This window comes from Phacochoerus africanus, chromosome 4, assembly GCF_016906955.1.
Source record: "Phacochoerus africanus isolate WHEZ1 chromosome 4, ROS_Pafr_v1, whole genome shotgun sequence".
Lineage (NCBI taxonomy): Eukaryota > Metazoa > Chordata > Mammalia > Artiodactyla > Suidae > Phacochoerus > Phacochoerus africanus.
In genome coordinates, this window is record NC_062547.1 from 29,342,084 (window position 1) to 29,356,642 (window position 14,559).

At 42.6% G+C, this 14,559-nt stretch overlaps 1 protein-coding gene across 1 annotated transcript in view; it reads right to left on the reverse strand.

The window, feature by feature from the left end:
* Positions 1-608: 608 nt before the first annotated feature.
* Positions 609-14,559, reverse strand: part of TCP11L1 (t-complex 11 like 1) — a 48,920-nt gene continuing 34,969 nt past the window's right edge. Inside the window, exon 10 of the mRNA XM_047776045.1 lies at positions 609-4,575. Coding sequence (XP_047632001.1) covers positions 4,373-4,575 — 203 coding nt within the window. The 3' untranslated portion in view covers positions 609-4,372. The remainder of the gene's footprint in view (positions 4,576-14,559) is intronic.

Genomic DNA, 14,559 nt, shown 5'->3' on the forward strand with positions numbered 1-14,559 from the left:
AAGTGCCACCCTAAAGAGACAAAAAGCAGCGGCAACGAAACTGAGAAAGAAAAAAAAAAAAGGAGTGTTACTTTGATTATAAGGTTGTTTTTAAGTTAGAAGTTAAAACTTCAAGGTTCTCAATGTTTAGTTCAGATAAAACAAATATAAACATAGTGAAAACTATTGCTACTAATTCCAGACACACCTGATTTCTACATTAAGCATTATTCCATCAAGCCAGGCCTACAGATTAGTTCAGAAGGTAACATAAGTATGACGGAAACCCACACTAGGGGCAGTTTTAAGTAGAATTCTGCTTGTTTAGATTTCTGACACTTATTTCTAGGACTCTAGCTTTTTTCTCAGATTATCAGTGAACATTTGCTACCTTAATAGAGGTTTTTAGGCATAAAGGTTTTCCCCTCCCCCATCCCGTGACTTTGCTGTGAATACTGTGAATAAAAGGGCTATGCATCAAAATAGGTATATAATACAAAACCCAATATCAATACACAATTGCAGGCCACGCTTCCTTCTGAGATGGACCACGTTCTGTCTATCTCTAAGTAAACCTGTGTATCTCTCTAAATAAACCTGCTTTCACTTTAAAAAAAGCCACAATTGCAAACATTTTTGTAATTCTTTATTTAGATTATGTTTTCAGTGAGACAATGCCTTTGAATATGAGTCTGAGAGCCCATCATCCACTACCATTCAGTCCTCCACTCATTTGTTCATTCATGCACTCAGTTCAAACAATAAAGAGGTAGAAATGGGGAGAAGTCACCGGCGTGGAGGTGAATGGTGGCAGACAAGATAAGATTGCAGCTCTAGTACAGAAGAGATGATAAAATAACAGTCTTGGGACAGGACAGGAGGAAAATCTTTGCTATAGGCCTGAAAAATGCGCTTGACACTGACAGTCGAATCTATGGTGAGCACAGATGTGCACCCACTGGCAGAGGGTTATATGTGCTCCTTTGTTGCTAATAAAGCAGTTTATAGTCCTTTTTCATGTATAAGCATTATCAAATTTTATCCTTACAAGAAGTGTGAGTTAGGAGTATTCCTGTTTTACAGATGAGAATGTGGAGCCCAAGAAAGAATGGCTGGCGCCATATCACAATCTGAAAGAAGGCAACAGAGGAAAGACTCAACCCAGATTTTTCCTCTAAATCAGGAACTTTCTGGACAAGCCTGCTGAGTCTATTTAAGCTATTTCAGTCATTTTTAGCACAGAATGTCAGAACTGGAAAGGCGTTTACAGATCAAATCTAGTCTGTTCATTTCATCAGTACTGGAAATGGGTCCTGATTTGCCCCAGCTAATCACATAACAGAAATAGGACCCAAACTCTGGTTTCCTGACACTCCCAGTCTTTCCACTCTACTACCCTCCCTCAAAATTAAAATACAAATGAGATACATATAAATCAGGATATGCCAAAAGGTCACTGGAAATCAAACAGCAAACACCTATTTGCTCTCTTTGAAACTCACCAGAAAAGTAGTTGCTTTATTCCCAGGAATCTTTGGGCTTTGGAGAAATTAAAATAAACACGGCCACAAAAACAGAGCTGCTGAATAACCCATTCAAAACTGTCAGTATGTGCATATTATATGCCTACAATGTCAAACTTTTTTTTTTTTTTTGCTTTTTGCTTTTTAGGGCCGGACCCGCAGTATACGGAAGTTTCCAGGCTAGGGGTCAAATGGCAGCTGCAGATGCCAGCCTACACCACAGCCACAGCAACAGGGGATCCAAGCTGCATCTGTGACCTACACTGCAGCTCATGGCAATGCCACATCCTTAACCACTGAGCGAGGTCAGGGATGGAACCTGCATCCTAATGGATACTTGTCAGGTTCGTAACCCTTGTGGCAAGTATCCAAGCCACAACAGGAATTCTCATGTCAAATTCTTTAATAGCTTTTCTTCATAGAGAAAAAAGTTTCTACACACCTGTCCACTGCATTAACCAAGAAGATATCAGTGTGATTCTTCCCTGAAGTCTATCTAGAGTTGGGTTATATGGTTACATAAACACATTTTACTGCTTGCTTTAGAAGTAATGAGATTTAAAAAACAACACTTAGAACCCACCCACCATCTTCCCAATCAACTGAGAGACAACTTTAAACAAGGTTCTAAACAGTCATTCATTCACTCAGGAGACCATTCACTGTAAGTGACCTACTGATATTGACCCAACTCTCAAAGGCGCTCAGGTCTACCTACTTGGAGTCAAGTACTACTACTGCCAAATAAACTTCGCACTTTCACAAAAGATTCTTGTTTTCCATAAACCTGTTAGGCAGGAAATCATGTCAAATCCAATCAGTACGCAGCACATAAAACCAATTCAATCCTGAAGGATAGTTTGCCAAAAGGTATTTTGTCTTAGAGGGAGAGCTGTAGCGGGGGAGTTACAAGCTTAGCAAACATTTCCTGAGTGACTATATGAACTTCTGTCCTTAGTGATAATCCAATGACATCCCAGGAAAAAACAAAAACAAAACCAAAACTAGCTCACTTATCTTCAAAGAGCAACAACAAAACCATTCAATATGAATATCGTGATTCTGAACTCTGCCCTTCATTCTGGCTCTTGGAGAATTCCACCAGTGGACACTGAGGTAGTGGGGACCACGGGAGTCTGGGACGCTCCCTGTTACATATGCATCTAGATTTCAAGCTGTCCAAACTTCACTTTGTGCATGTAGGAACCCATGGAGGGGGAAAAAAAAAAATCTACTGAGAGTTAACTTTTACACAAGAAATCAGAAAGAACTTTTGAGGATAATTGCTGTAGGAGCGGGTGACCCCCCCCCCCCCCCCCCGCATCAGTGAGGGTAAAGCTCCTCTCCCCCTCATCCCTGTTGCTGGTGGGGTGGGGGACCACCCTCCACCCCCCTGCACCCGACGCTGAGGCAAAAAAAAGAGCGCTGCACCCGGAAGCCCATTCTCTACGAGCCCGGAGCACAGCTGCCAGGGCTCCTTATCTCCAGAAACTGTTCCAGAGGTGGCCTCACTGAATACGAGATGTGAAGCTGTTCTTTAAAAGTTCTACTTATTGAACTTTCATCCCCTCCCAGAGAAATCAGGGAAGGTTTGTTGTCCTTGAGCCTAAAACTTGGATCATATGACCTCCGACCATGTCGTCTACATTTCTGACCGCAGGTAAAAACACTACAGCACGATCTGGAGCAAATATCTGGAGAAATCACATTCCCCCCACATGACCGCTCACTGCTCTGGACGGTCTACGGGGAGGATGTCTCTCAACCTCCAAGCCGCCCCAGCCCTCATCAGCTTCAGTGAAGGGATTCCTTGTGTGATTTCACCCCTTGCTGTCCTGGCAGTTGGAGCGATGGCCCCACAACTTAGGTCACGGCTCTGTTTCTATCCTGACGGCCCTGTCTAAAATGCACACAGGCATGTGCACACATTTTATTTTTTAGCAGAACAGGTCATTTGCGAGACCTAAGCGACCTTTTCAGTCACAGGATCTGCCAGGAATTATTGTCACCCAAGTTCCTCAGTAAATACGGTTCAAAAACCCAGGGATTTTCTATGACTTCCTTATCCAACAAATGCGTAGGCTTAGGCTATTTTATCTGAAAAAAACTTAAATCCAATTCTGGAATTCACATCTAATCAATATACCTATGTATTCTAACAGAGTGAGTTTTTCAGTGACAACTTCAGGCGTCTTCTTTTATATTACACCAATATATATTTTAAAAAAATAATCTTCCTTACTTTCAAGGCATAAAAGTCACAGAATTTTCCTTTCTCTAGGTCCCCAAGCTGCTACCCAGGCTCAGGAGTAATTCTGTATAAAAGAATGAGCTTTTTAAAATCAAATCACTCTCCTCTGGGGCTCCGGCTGGGCCAGGCGGGGAGAAAGCACTAAGTGGGGAGGAGGAGTGAGACTGCAAAGGCCTAAGGTTGAGGCGAGGGGTGGGGGCTGAGGGGCGGGAACCTAAACACAGTCATGGCTTGGTTTCGCTTACTCTGGAGTGGCTGTCAGATACTCTTGGGTGTCTGAAAGAGAAACGACCCAGAAGGGAGGTCCCGGGCTCCTGGGAGGGACAAGGCAGCCGCAATCACAATAGAGCCGGGGTGGAGAAATACAGCAGCCCAGCGTTTAAAAGCTGCGGCTTCCTTTATCACTCAAGGTAACAGCTTCTCTGATATGTAAACTTGCACTCATAAATACAAACCCTCAAAAGAGAATTCAGTGCATTTTTCAAGTCTTTTCAACAGTGATACACAATATTTCCTTTTGGGGTCTGGGCTGTTAAATACAACTGGACTAAATATCCATTTTCCAAAGCAACATTACAGCTGAGAACAGGTATTCTGAGTCAAGGGGGTAATACCGGCCTTAGGACGTGGCCAGGATCTTACTGAGGATGGCATCATAGTAGGGGCTGAAGACCATCTTGTTATAGTTGACCAGGCGAACGAATTTAACGGCGACTTCCTCCAGCTCCTTCTGAACCGGACCCAACCCCCCAGGGGCTGTGGGCAACGGCTTCTGATGACTTGAGGCAAGGTGGGTTTCTAAGAAAGTCAAGATTCGGGAATCTGCAACAGAAAAGAAAGCAGTCGTTTGGGGGTTTTGTTTTTTTTTTCTTGGTCAGGGTGACACAACAAACGTCTGTGTTTTGATGCTACAGTTTTTAGCTTAATCATCCCTCTCAGCAAAGTCTGCCCTGACCTCTCCCAGGCCAGGTCCCCACAGGACCTCCCATTTCTGAACATTCATCCCATTTGTAGTGCTTCCTCTCTGTCCAGCTGCTTTGCTTCATGGGGGTGGGGGGAACCACACTCACCTTATTCATCGCTGTCTCCCCGGCACACAGCACAGTGCCGGCCATGAGACCTGGCTGCCAGTCACAGCCTGAAATACACTTGGAAAGCAAGGATAAACTATGAACACAAAAGGAGAGACTGGCACGTGGGCAGGTTCTGCTCTCAGGAGACCAGCACACACTGAGACCAGCATTAGACACTGCTGAGTAGCCAGAAAAAGTGGGGTGGGGTGGGGGGATAAAGCAGGAAATCTAAGTTCAAAAAAGAAGAGAAAAGAGGAGGACTAAGATTAAGAAGGCCTCATGTTCTCTCACAAAAGCAACAAAATGATAACCAAGTGCTGAACCTTCAACCAAATAGACTGCAAACTACCAAAAAAAGATATCCTACTCCAGAAGACAAAGAGGAGGCCACATCAAGACGGCAGGAGGGGTGATTAGGCAATCCAAGCAACCCCATACCTGCTGGGTAGGTGGCCCACATGCTGGAAAGCAACGGTATCGCAAAGGCTCACTGACGGGAGTGAGAGTTCTGGGCCCCATGTCAGGTTCCCACGCCTGGGGATTTGGCATTGGGAGGAAGAGCCCCAGAGCATTTGGTGCTATAGGCCAGCAGGACTTGTGTGCAGGAGCTCTACAGGAATGGGGGAAACAGAGCCCCATTCTTGAAAGGCATACAGAGGCTTTCATGTGCACTGGGTCCCAGGGCAAAGCAGAGACTCCATAGGAATCTGGGTCAGACCTGCCTGCAGTTCTTGGAGGATCTCCTGGGAAAACAGGGGGTGACTGTGGCTCGTTGTTGGGGAAGGACAGTGGAGCCAAAGGCCTCGGAAATAATCACCAGCGTGTGCTCCTCTAGAAGTGGCCATTTGGGAAAAATCTGGCTCCACCCATCAGTGCTCAGAAGCCCCAGGCCAAACAATAATCCAGCTGGGAACACAGCCCCACCCGTCAGCAAACTGGCTGCCTACAGATCACCCCCCAGGCATACAACTGCCTCTAATCTCACCCAGAGACACAGCCCCACCCACCAGAGGGATAAGAATCAGCTCCACCTACCAGTGGGCAGCCACCAGTCCTTCCCATCAGGAAGTCTGCAGCAAGCCCCCTGTACCAACTTCAGCCACAAGAGTGGCAGACAGACATCAGAAGCAAGAGAGGCTACAACCCTATTGTCTGCAAAAAGGAGACCACGTCAAAAATCTATATAAAATGAAAAGGCAGAGAATTATGACACAGATAAAGGAATAAGAAAAAAACCCAGAAAAATAGATAAGTGATCTGGAGATTATCAGCCTCAATGAAAAAGACTTTAGACTGATGATAGCAAAGATAATTCAAGATCTTAGAAACAGACTGGAGGCAAAGCTTGATACATTACAAGAAACACTGAGCAAAGAAATAGAAGATTTAAGGATTAAACAAGCAGAGATGCAAAATACAATAACTGAAATAAAAAATTCACTAGAAGCAACCAACAGCAGAAAACAGGAGGCAGAAGAAAGAATAAGCAAGGTGGAGGGCAGACTAGTGGAAATAACTGATGCAGAACAGAAAAGAGAAAAAAGACAAAAGAAATGATGACAGTCTAAGAGAACTCTGGGACGTCAAATGCACCAACATCCATATTTATACAGGTGCCAGAAGGAGAAGAGAGAAAGGGTCAGAGAATATATTTGAAGAGATAATAGCTGAAAACTCCTCACAAGAGAAAAGAATCACTCATTCAAATCCAGGAAGCACGACAAGTACTATATAAAGTAAACTAAAGGAGGAACACCCAGAGACACATATTAACCAAACTGACCAAAATCAAAGGGGGTTTAGGATAGAAATGCTCTAAAATTGGGTTGTGATGATTGTTGTATACCTATAAATGTAATAAAATTGAGTAATAAAAAAAATTAAAGACAAGGGGAGGGATCGGGAGCTTGGGCTTATCAGACACAACTTAGAATAGATTTACAAGGAGATCCTGCTGAATAGCATTGAGAACTTTGTCTAGATACTCATGCTGCAACAGAAGAAAGGCTGGGGGAAAAATGTAATTGTAACGTATACATGTAAGGATAACCTGACCCCCTTGCTGTACAGTGGGAAAAAAAAAAAATTAAAGACAAGGAGAAAATATTGAAAGCAGCTACAAAAAGGAAACAAATAACATACAAGGGAATGCTGATAAGGTTATTGACAGATTTTTCAGCAGAAACTCTGCAGTACAGAAGGGAGTGGCATGATATACTTAAAGTGGTGAAAGGAAAAAACCTCCAACCAAGACTGCTCTACCCACAAGCTCTCATTCAGATTTGAAGCAGAAATCAGAAGCTTTACAGACAAGGAAGAGCTAAAAGAATTCCGGAGTTCCCGTCGTGGCGCAGTGGTTAACGAATCTGACTAGGAACCATGAGGTTGCGGGTTCGGTCCCTGCCCTTGCTCAGTGGGTTAATGATCCGGCGTTGCCATGAGCTGTGGTGTAGGTTGCAGACGCGGCTCGGATCCCGCGTTGCTGTGGCTCTGGCGTAGGCCGATGGCTACAGCTCCGATTCAACCCCTAGCCTGGGAACCTCCACATGCCGCGGGAGCAGCCCAAGAAATAGCAACAACAACAACAAAAAGACAAAAGACAAAAGACAAAAAAAAAAAGAGCTAAAAGAATTCAGTACCACTAAACCAGCTTTACAACAAATACTAAAGGAACTTCTCTAGGTGGAAAAGAAAAGGTCACAACTAGAAACAAAAATATGACAAATGACAAGGCTCACCAGTAAAGGCATACATTTAGTAAAGGTGGGAAATCATCCACACGCAAATACGCTACCAAAACCAGAAATCGTGAGAACAGGAGGGGACAAATGTTGGACACTGGAGATGCACTAGCATTAAGAGACCAGCAACTTAAAACAATCTGTGTGTGTGTGTTTGTGTGTGTAGACTCCTATACCAAAACTTCATGGTAACTACACGCCAAAAATCTGCAATAGATACACGCACTAATAAGAAAAGGCAACCCAAATACAATACTAAAGATAGTCATCAAACCACAAGAGAAAAGAGAAGTAGGGAAGAAAAAAAGACCAACAAAAATAAATCCAAAACAGTTAATAAAATGTCAATAAGAACATACATATCAATAATTATCTTAAATGTAAATGGACTAAATGCCCCAACCAAAAGACACAGACTGGCTGAATGGAAAAAGAAACTAGACCCATATATTTGCTGTCTTCAAGAGACCCACTTCACTTCTGGGGACACATACAAACTGAAAGTGAGAAGATGGAAGAAAATATTCCATGCAGATGGGAATCAGAAGAAAGCTGGAGTAGCAATATTGATATCAGACAAAACAAACCTTAAAATAAAGAATATTACAAGAGACAAAGAAGGATATTATATAATGATCAAAGGATCAATCCAAGAAAAAGATAGAACAATTGTACATATATATGCACCCAACATAGGATCACCTCAATACATAAGGCAGCTGCAAACAACCTTAGAAGTAAAAACTGACAATAACACAATAGCAGAGGACTTTAACACTCCACTTACATCAATGGAGAGATCATCCAGATAGAAAATCAACAAGAAAATACAGGCCTTATATGATGCATTAGACCAGATGGACTTAATAGATATTTATAGAACATTCCATCCAAAAGCAGCAGAACAGGAGTTCCCGTTGTGGTACAACAGAAATGAATCTGACTAATATCCATGAGGATGCAGGTTTGATCCCTGGCCTTGCTCAGTGGGTCAGGGATCTGGTGTTGCCATGAGCTGTGGTATATGGAGGCCTCAGATGTGGCTCAGATTCCATGTTGCTGTGGCTGTAGCTTCAATTTGACCCCTAGCCTGGGAACCTCCATATGCCACAGGTGTGGCCATAAAAAGCAAAACCAACCAACCAACCAAAAAAGCAGCAAAATACACATGCTTCTAAGTGCATGCAGGACATTCTCTAGGATTGATCACATTCTGGGCCACAAATGAAGTCATAGCAAATTTAAGGAAACTGAAATCATACCAAGGATCTTTTCCAACTGCAACACTATACAACTGGAAATCAACAGCAAGAAAAAAATGGCAGGAGTTCCCATTTTGGCATAATGGAAACGAATCCGACTAGGAGCCATGAAGTTGCAGGTTCGATCCCTGGCCTTGCTCAGTGGGTTAAGGATCTGGTGTTGCCGTGAGCTGTGGTGTAGGTCACAGACATGGCTCAGATCTGGCGTTGCTGTGGTGTACGCCGGCAGCAACAGCTCCAATTCGACCCCTAGCCTGGGAACCTCCTTATGCCACAGGTGCAGTCCTAAAAACAAAAACAAAAAAAGAAAGAAAGAAAGAAAGACAGAGTTCCCATCATGGTGCAATGGTTAACGAACACGACTACGAACCATGAGGTTGTAGGTTCGATCCCTGGCCTCGCTCAGTGGGTTAAGGATCTGGCGTTGCTATGAGCTGTGGTGTAGGTCGCAGATGCAGCTCGGATCCCTCATTGCTGTGGCTCTGGAATAGGCCGGTGGCTACAGCTCCGATTAGACCCCTAGCCTGGGAACCTCCATATGCTGCAAGTGCGGCCCTAGAAAAGACCAAAAAAAAAAAAAGAAAAAGAAGAAAAAAACTGCAAAAAACACAAACACATGGAGATAAACAACATGCTACTAAACAATCAATGGATCACTGAGGAAATCAAAGAGAAAATTTAAAAATACCGAGAAGCAAATGACAACAAAGATACAACACTCCAAAACCTACATGATGCAGCAAAAGCAGTTCTAAGAGGGAAGTTTATGAGCAATACAAGCCTACCTCAGGAAACAAGAAAAAGCTCAAATAAACACCCTAACTTTACACCTTAAGCAACTAGAGAGAGAAGAACAGACAAAACCCAAAATTAGCAGAAGGAAAGAAATCATAAAAATCAGAGCAGAAACAAATGAAATAGAAACAACAACAACAAAAAGAAAAGATCAATGAAAGTAAAAGCTGGTTCTTTGAAAAGATCAACAAAATTGATAAATCCTTAGCTGTATTCACCAAGAAAAAAAGAGAGAGGACACAAATCAATAAAATTAGAAATGGGGGAATTCCCACTGTGGCACAGTGGAAATGAATCTAATAACCACGAGGTTGTGGGTTCGATCCCTGGCTTCGATCAGTGGGTTAAGGATCTGGCATTGCTGTAAGCTGTGGTGTAGGTGGCAGACGTGGCTGGGATCCTGCATTGCTGTGGCTGTGGTATGGTATAGGCCAGCAGCTGTAGCTCCCATTGGACCCCTTGCCTGGGAACTTCCATTCGGCTGAAGTTAGAACAGGGAGTTCCTGTTGTGGCTCAGTGGTTAACAAACCTGGTTAGTATCCATGAGGATGTGGGTTCGATCCCTGGCCTTGCTCAGTGGGTTAAGGATCCAGCATTGTCATGAGCTGTGGTGTTGCTGACGGACACAGCTCAGATCTAGCATTGCTGTGGCTGTGGTGTAGGCCGGAAGCTACAGCTCCAATTAGGCTCCTGGCCTGGAAACTTCAATATTCCGGAAAAAAAAAAAAAAAAAAAAGGAAATTACAACGGACATCACAGAAACACAAATGATCAAAAGAGACTACTACAAGCAACTATATGACAAGTAAAATGGACAACCTAGAAGAAATGGACAAATTCTTAGAGAAGTACAATTTTCAAAGACTAAACCAAGATGAAATAGAAAAGATGAATGGATCAATCACAAGTACTGAAATTGAAACTGTGATTAAAAAACTTCCTGCCATGGCACAGTGGTTAACAAATCCGACTAGGAACCATGAAGTTGCAAAGGGTTCGATCCCTGGCCTTGCTCAGTGGGTTAAGGACCTGGCATTGCCGTGAGCTGTGGTGTAGGTGGCAGACGCAGCTCGGATCCCGCGTTGCTGTGGCTCTGGCATAGGCCGGTGGCTATAGCTCCGATTCGACCCCTAGCCTGGGAACCTCCATACGCTTCGGGAGCGGCCCTAGAAAAGGCAACAAAAAACAAACAAACGAAAAAAAACCTTCCAACAAACAGAAGTCCAGGACCATATGGCTTCACAGGTGAATTCTACCAAACATTTAGAGAAGAGCTAACACCTATTCTTCTGAAACTATTCCAAAAATTTGTAGGAACATTCCCAAATGCATTCTACAAGGCTATCATCAGCCTGATAGCAAAACCAGACAAAGATACCACAAAAAAATTACAGGCCAATATCACAGATGAAATACATGCAAAAACTCTCAACAAAATACTAGCAAACCAAATCCAGCAAGGTCAAGAGGGATTTATCCCAGTGATACAAGGGTTTTCCAATATCCAAAAATCAGTCAGTGTGATACACCACATTAACAAACTAAAGAACAAAAACTATATGATCCTTTCAATAGCTATACAGAAAAAGATTTTGACAAAATCCAGCACCCATTTCTGATAAAAACCCTCCAGAAAGTGGGCATAGAGGGACAATACCTCAACATAACAAACGCCATATATGACAAACCCACAGCTAACATCATTCTTAATGGTGAAAAGCTGAAAGAATTCCTTCTAAGATCACAGACAAGACAAGGAGGTCCACTCTTGCCACTACCATTCAACATAGTTTTGGAAGTCCTACCCACGGCAATCAGAGAAGAAAAAGAAATAAAAGGAATCTAAACAGGAAAAGAAGAAGTAAAATCATCACTGTTTGCAGATGTTATGATACTATACTTAAAAAATCCTAAAGATGCTACCAGAAAACTGTTAGAGCTCATCAATGAATCTGCAAAGTTGCAGGATACAAAATTAATACACAGAAATTGACTGCATTTCTATATACCAACAGTGAAAGATCAGAAATAGAAATTAGGGAAACAATCCCATTTACCATCAAATCAAAAAGAATAAAATGCCTAGAATAAACCTGCCTAAAGAGACAAAAGACCTGTACTCTGAAAACTAAGATGCTGCTCAAAGAAATCAAAGATGACACAACAGATGGAAAGATATACCATGCTCTTGGATTGAAAGAATCAATACTGTCAAAATGACTATATTGCCCAAGGCAATCTACAGATTCAATGCACTCCCTATCAAATCACCAATGGCATTTTTCACAGAACTAGAACAAAATATTTTAAAGTTTGTTTGGAAGCACTAGAGACCCAGAATAGACAAAGCCATCCTGAGAATGAAAAATGTAGCTGGAGGAATCAGGCTCCCTGACTTCAGACTATACTACAAAGCTACAGTCATCAAGACAGTATGGTACTAGCACAAAAACAGAAATATAGATCCATGGAACAGCATAGAAAGCCCAGAATTAAACCTATGCATCTATAGTCAACTAATCTATGACAAAGGAGGCAAGAATATACAGTGGATAAAAGACAGTCCCTTCAACATGTGGTGCTGGGAAAACTGGACAGCTACATGTAAAAGAATGAAATTGGATCACTTCCTAACACCATACACAAAAATAAACTTAAAATGGATTAAAGACCATTTAAAGACCTAAATATAAGACTGGATACTATAAAACTCTTAGAGGAAAACAGGTGGAACACTCTGTCATAAACCAGAGAAATATCTTTTCAGACCCACCTCCTAGAGTGATGACAATAAAAACAAAAATAAACAAATGGGATCTGATTAAACTTAAAATTTTTTGTACAACAAAGGAAAGCCTAAATGAAATGAAAAGACAACCCACAGAATGGGAGAAAATATTTGCAAATGAAGCAACTGACAAGGGATTAATCTCCAAAATATACAAATACCTTCTGAAGCTCAACACCAAAAAACAAATAAACGAACACACACACACATCAAAAAATGGGCAGACGTAAACAGACAATTCTCCAAAGACGACATACAGATGGCCAAAAAACACATGAAAAGATGTTCTACATCACTAATTATCAGAAAAATGCAAATCAAAACCACTATGAGGTTCCACCTTACACCAGCCAGAATGGCCATCATCAAAAAGTCTACAAACAATAAATGCAGGAGAGGGTGTGGAGAAAAGGGAACCCTCTTACACTGTTGGTGGGAATGTAAATTGGTACAACCACTATGGAAAACAGTATGGAGGTTCCTCAAAAAACTAAAAATAGGAGTTCCCGTCGTGGCTCAGTGGTTAACGAATCCAACTAGGAACCATGAGGTTGTGGGTTTGATCCCTGGCCTTGCTCAGTGGGCTAAGGATCTGGCGTTGCCGTGAGCTGTTGTGTAGGTCGCAGATGAGGCTCAGATCCTGCGTTGCTGTGGCTCTGGTGTAGGCCAGCAGCTACACCTCCAATTAGACCCCTAGCCTGGGATCCTCCACTCCATATGCCATGGGAGCAGCCCCAGAAGAAAAAGACAAAACAAAACAAAACAAAACTAAAAATAGGATTACCATTTGATCCAGCAATCCCACTCTGGGCATCTATCCACAGAAAACCATAATTCAAAAAGATATATTACTCTGGAGTTCCCGTCGTGGCACAGTGGTTAATGAATCCGACTAGGAACCATGAGGTTGCAGGTTCGACCCCTGCCCTTGCTCAGTGGGTCAAGGTTCTGGCGTTGCCGTGAGCTGTGGTGTAGGTCGCAGACGTGGCTCAGATCCTGCGTTGCTGTGGCTCTGGCGTAGGCCAGTGGCTACAGCTCTGATTCGACCCCTAGCCTGGGAACCTCCATATGCTGCAGGAGCAGCCCAAGAAATGGCAAAAAGACAAAAAAAAAAGATACATTACTCTAATGTTCATTGCAGCACTATATACAATAGCCAAGACATGGAAACAACCTAAATGTCCATCAACAGAGAAGCGGATCAAGAAGATATGGTACACATACACAATGGAATATTACTCAGCCCTAAAAAGGAATGAAATAATGGCATTTGTGGCAACATGGATGGACCCAGAAACTATCATACTAAGTAAAGTTACTCAGTGAGACACAAACGTCACATGCTATCACTTATATGTGGAATAAAAAAAAAAGAATACAAAGATCTTCTTTGCAAAACAGATACTGACTCACAAACTTTGAAAAACTTACGGTTACCAAAAGAGACAGGTTATGAGGGAGGGGTGGACTGGGGGTTTGGGATGGATATGCTGCAAAACTGGGTTGTGATGATCATCATGTAACTATAAATATAATAAAATTCATTGAAAAAAAGAGAAAAAAAGATCCCAGCACTGTTAGCTTGTGATCTAGATGTTCCCACTAAGCCCATGTAAAAGAAGCATGAGCGTCCTTCTCTAACGTCTACAACGAAGGGAGCTGTGGGCAAACTGTCCTACTAAGGAATCATTTAGTTTGAGGCCTTTTTAGCCCATCCCCCTTATGGTACTTTTGCACTCTTCTGTGTATCCTCTTCTGCCACAAATGAATGTGTGCAAGTCATACTTTGCAGGTTTCATTAATAAAGCAATAGGGACATTTATAATGAATAAACTTTTTCAAAATTCACGCCCCCTCATGCCTGAGGGAACCCTCTTGCGTGAACTGACTTACACCTTTTGGAACCCAGTGACCCCCTCTAATTGGCTGTGACTAAACCACCAAGATGGCAGGACGGGAGCAGCCTGTTGCCAATGGTCTTTTCACGGCACTTTCCAGTCTCTGACCAGGGTCAACGACGTCGATCTGGATGGCCCGAGGGACCTGCAACATCGCAGGCTCCCCTTGAGGGACCTGTTTCTGAAACTGTAACTAATGCAAGTCTGGGAGGAAATAATTTAATTCTTTTTTTGGCCATGCCCAAGGCA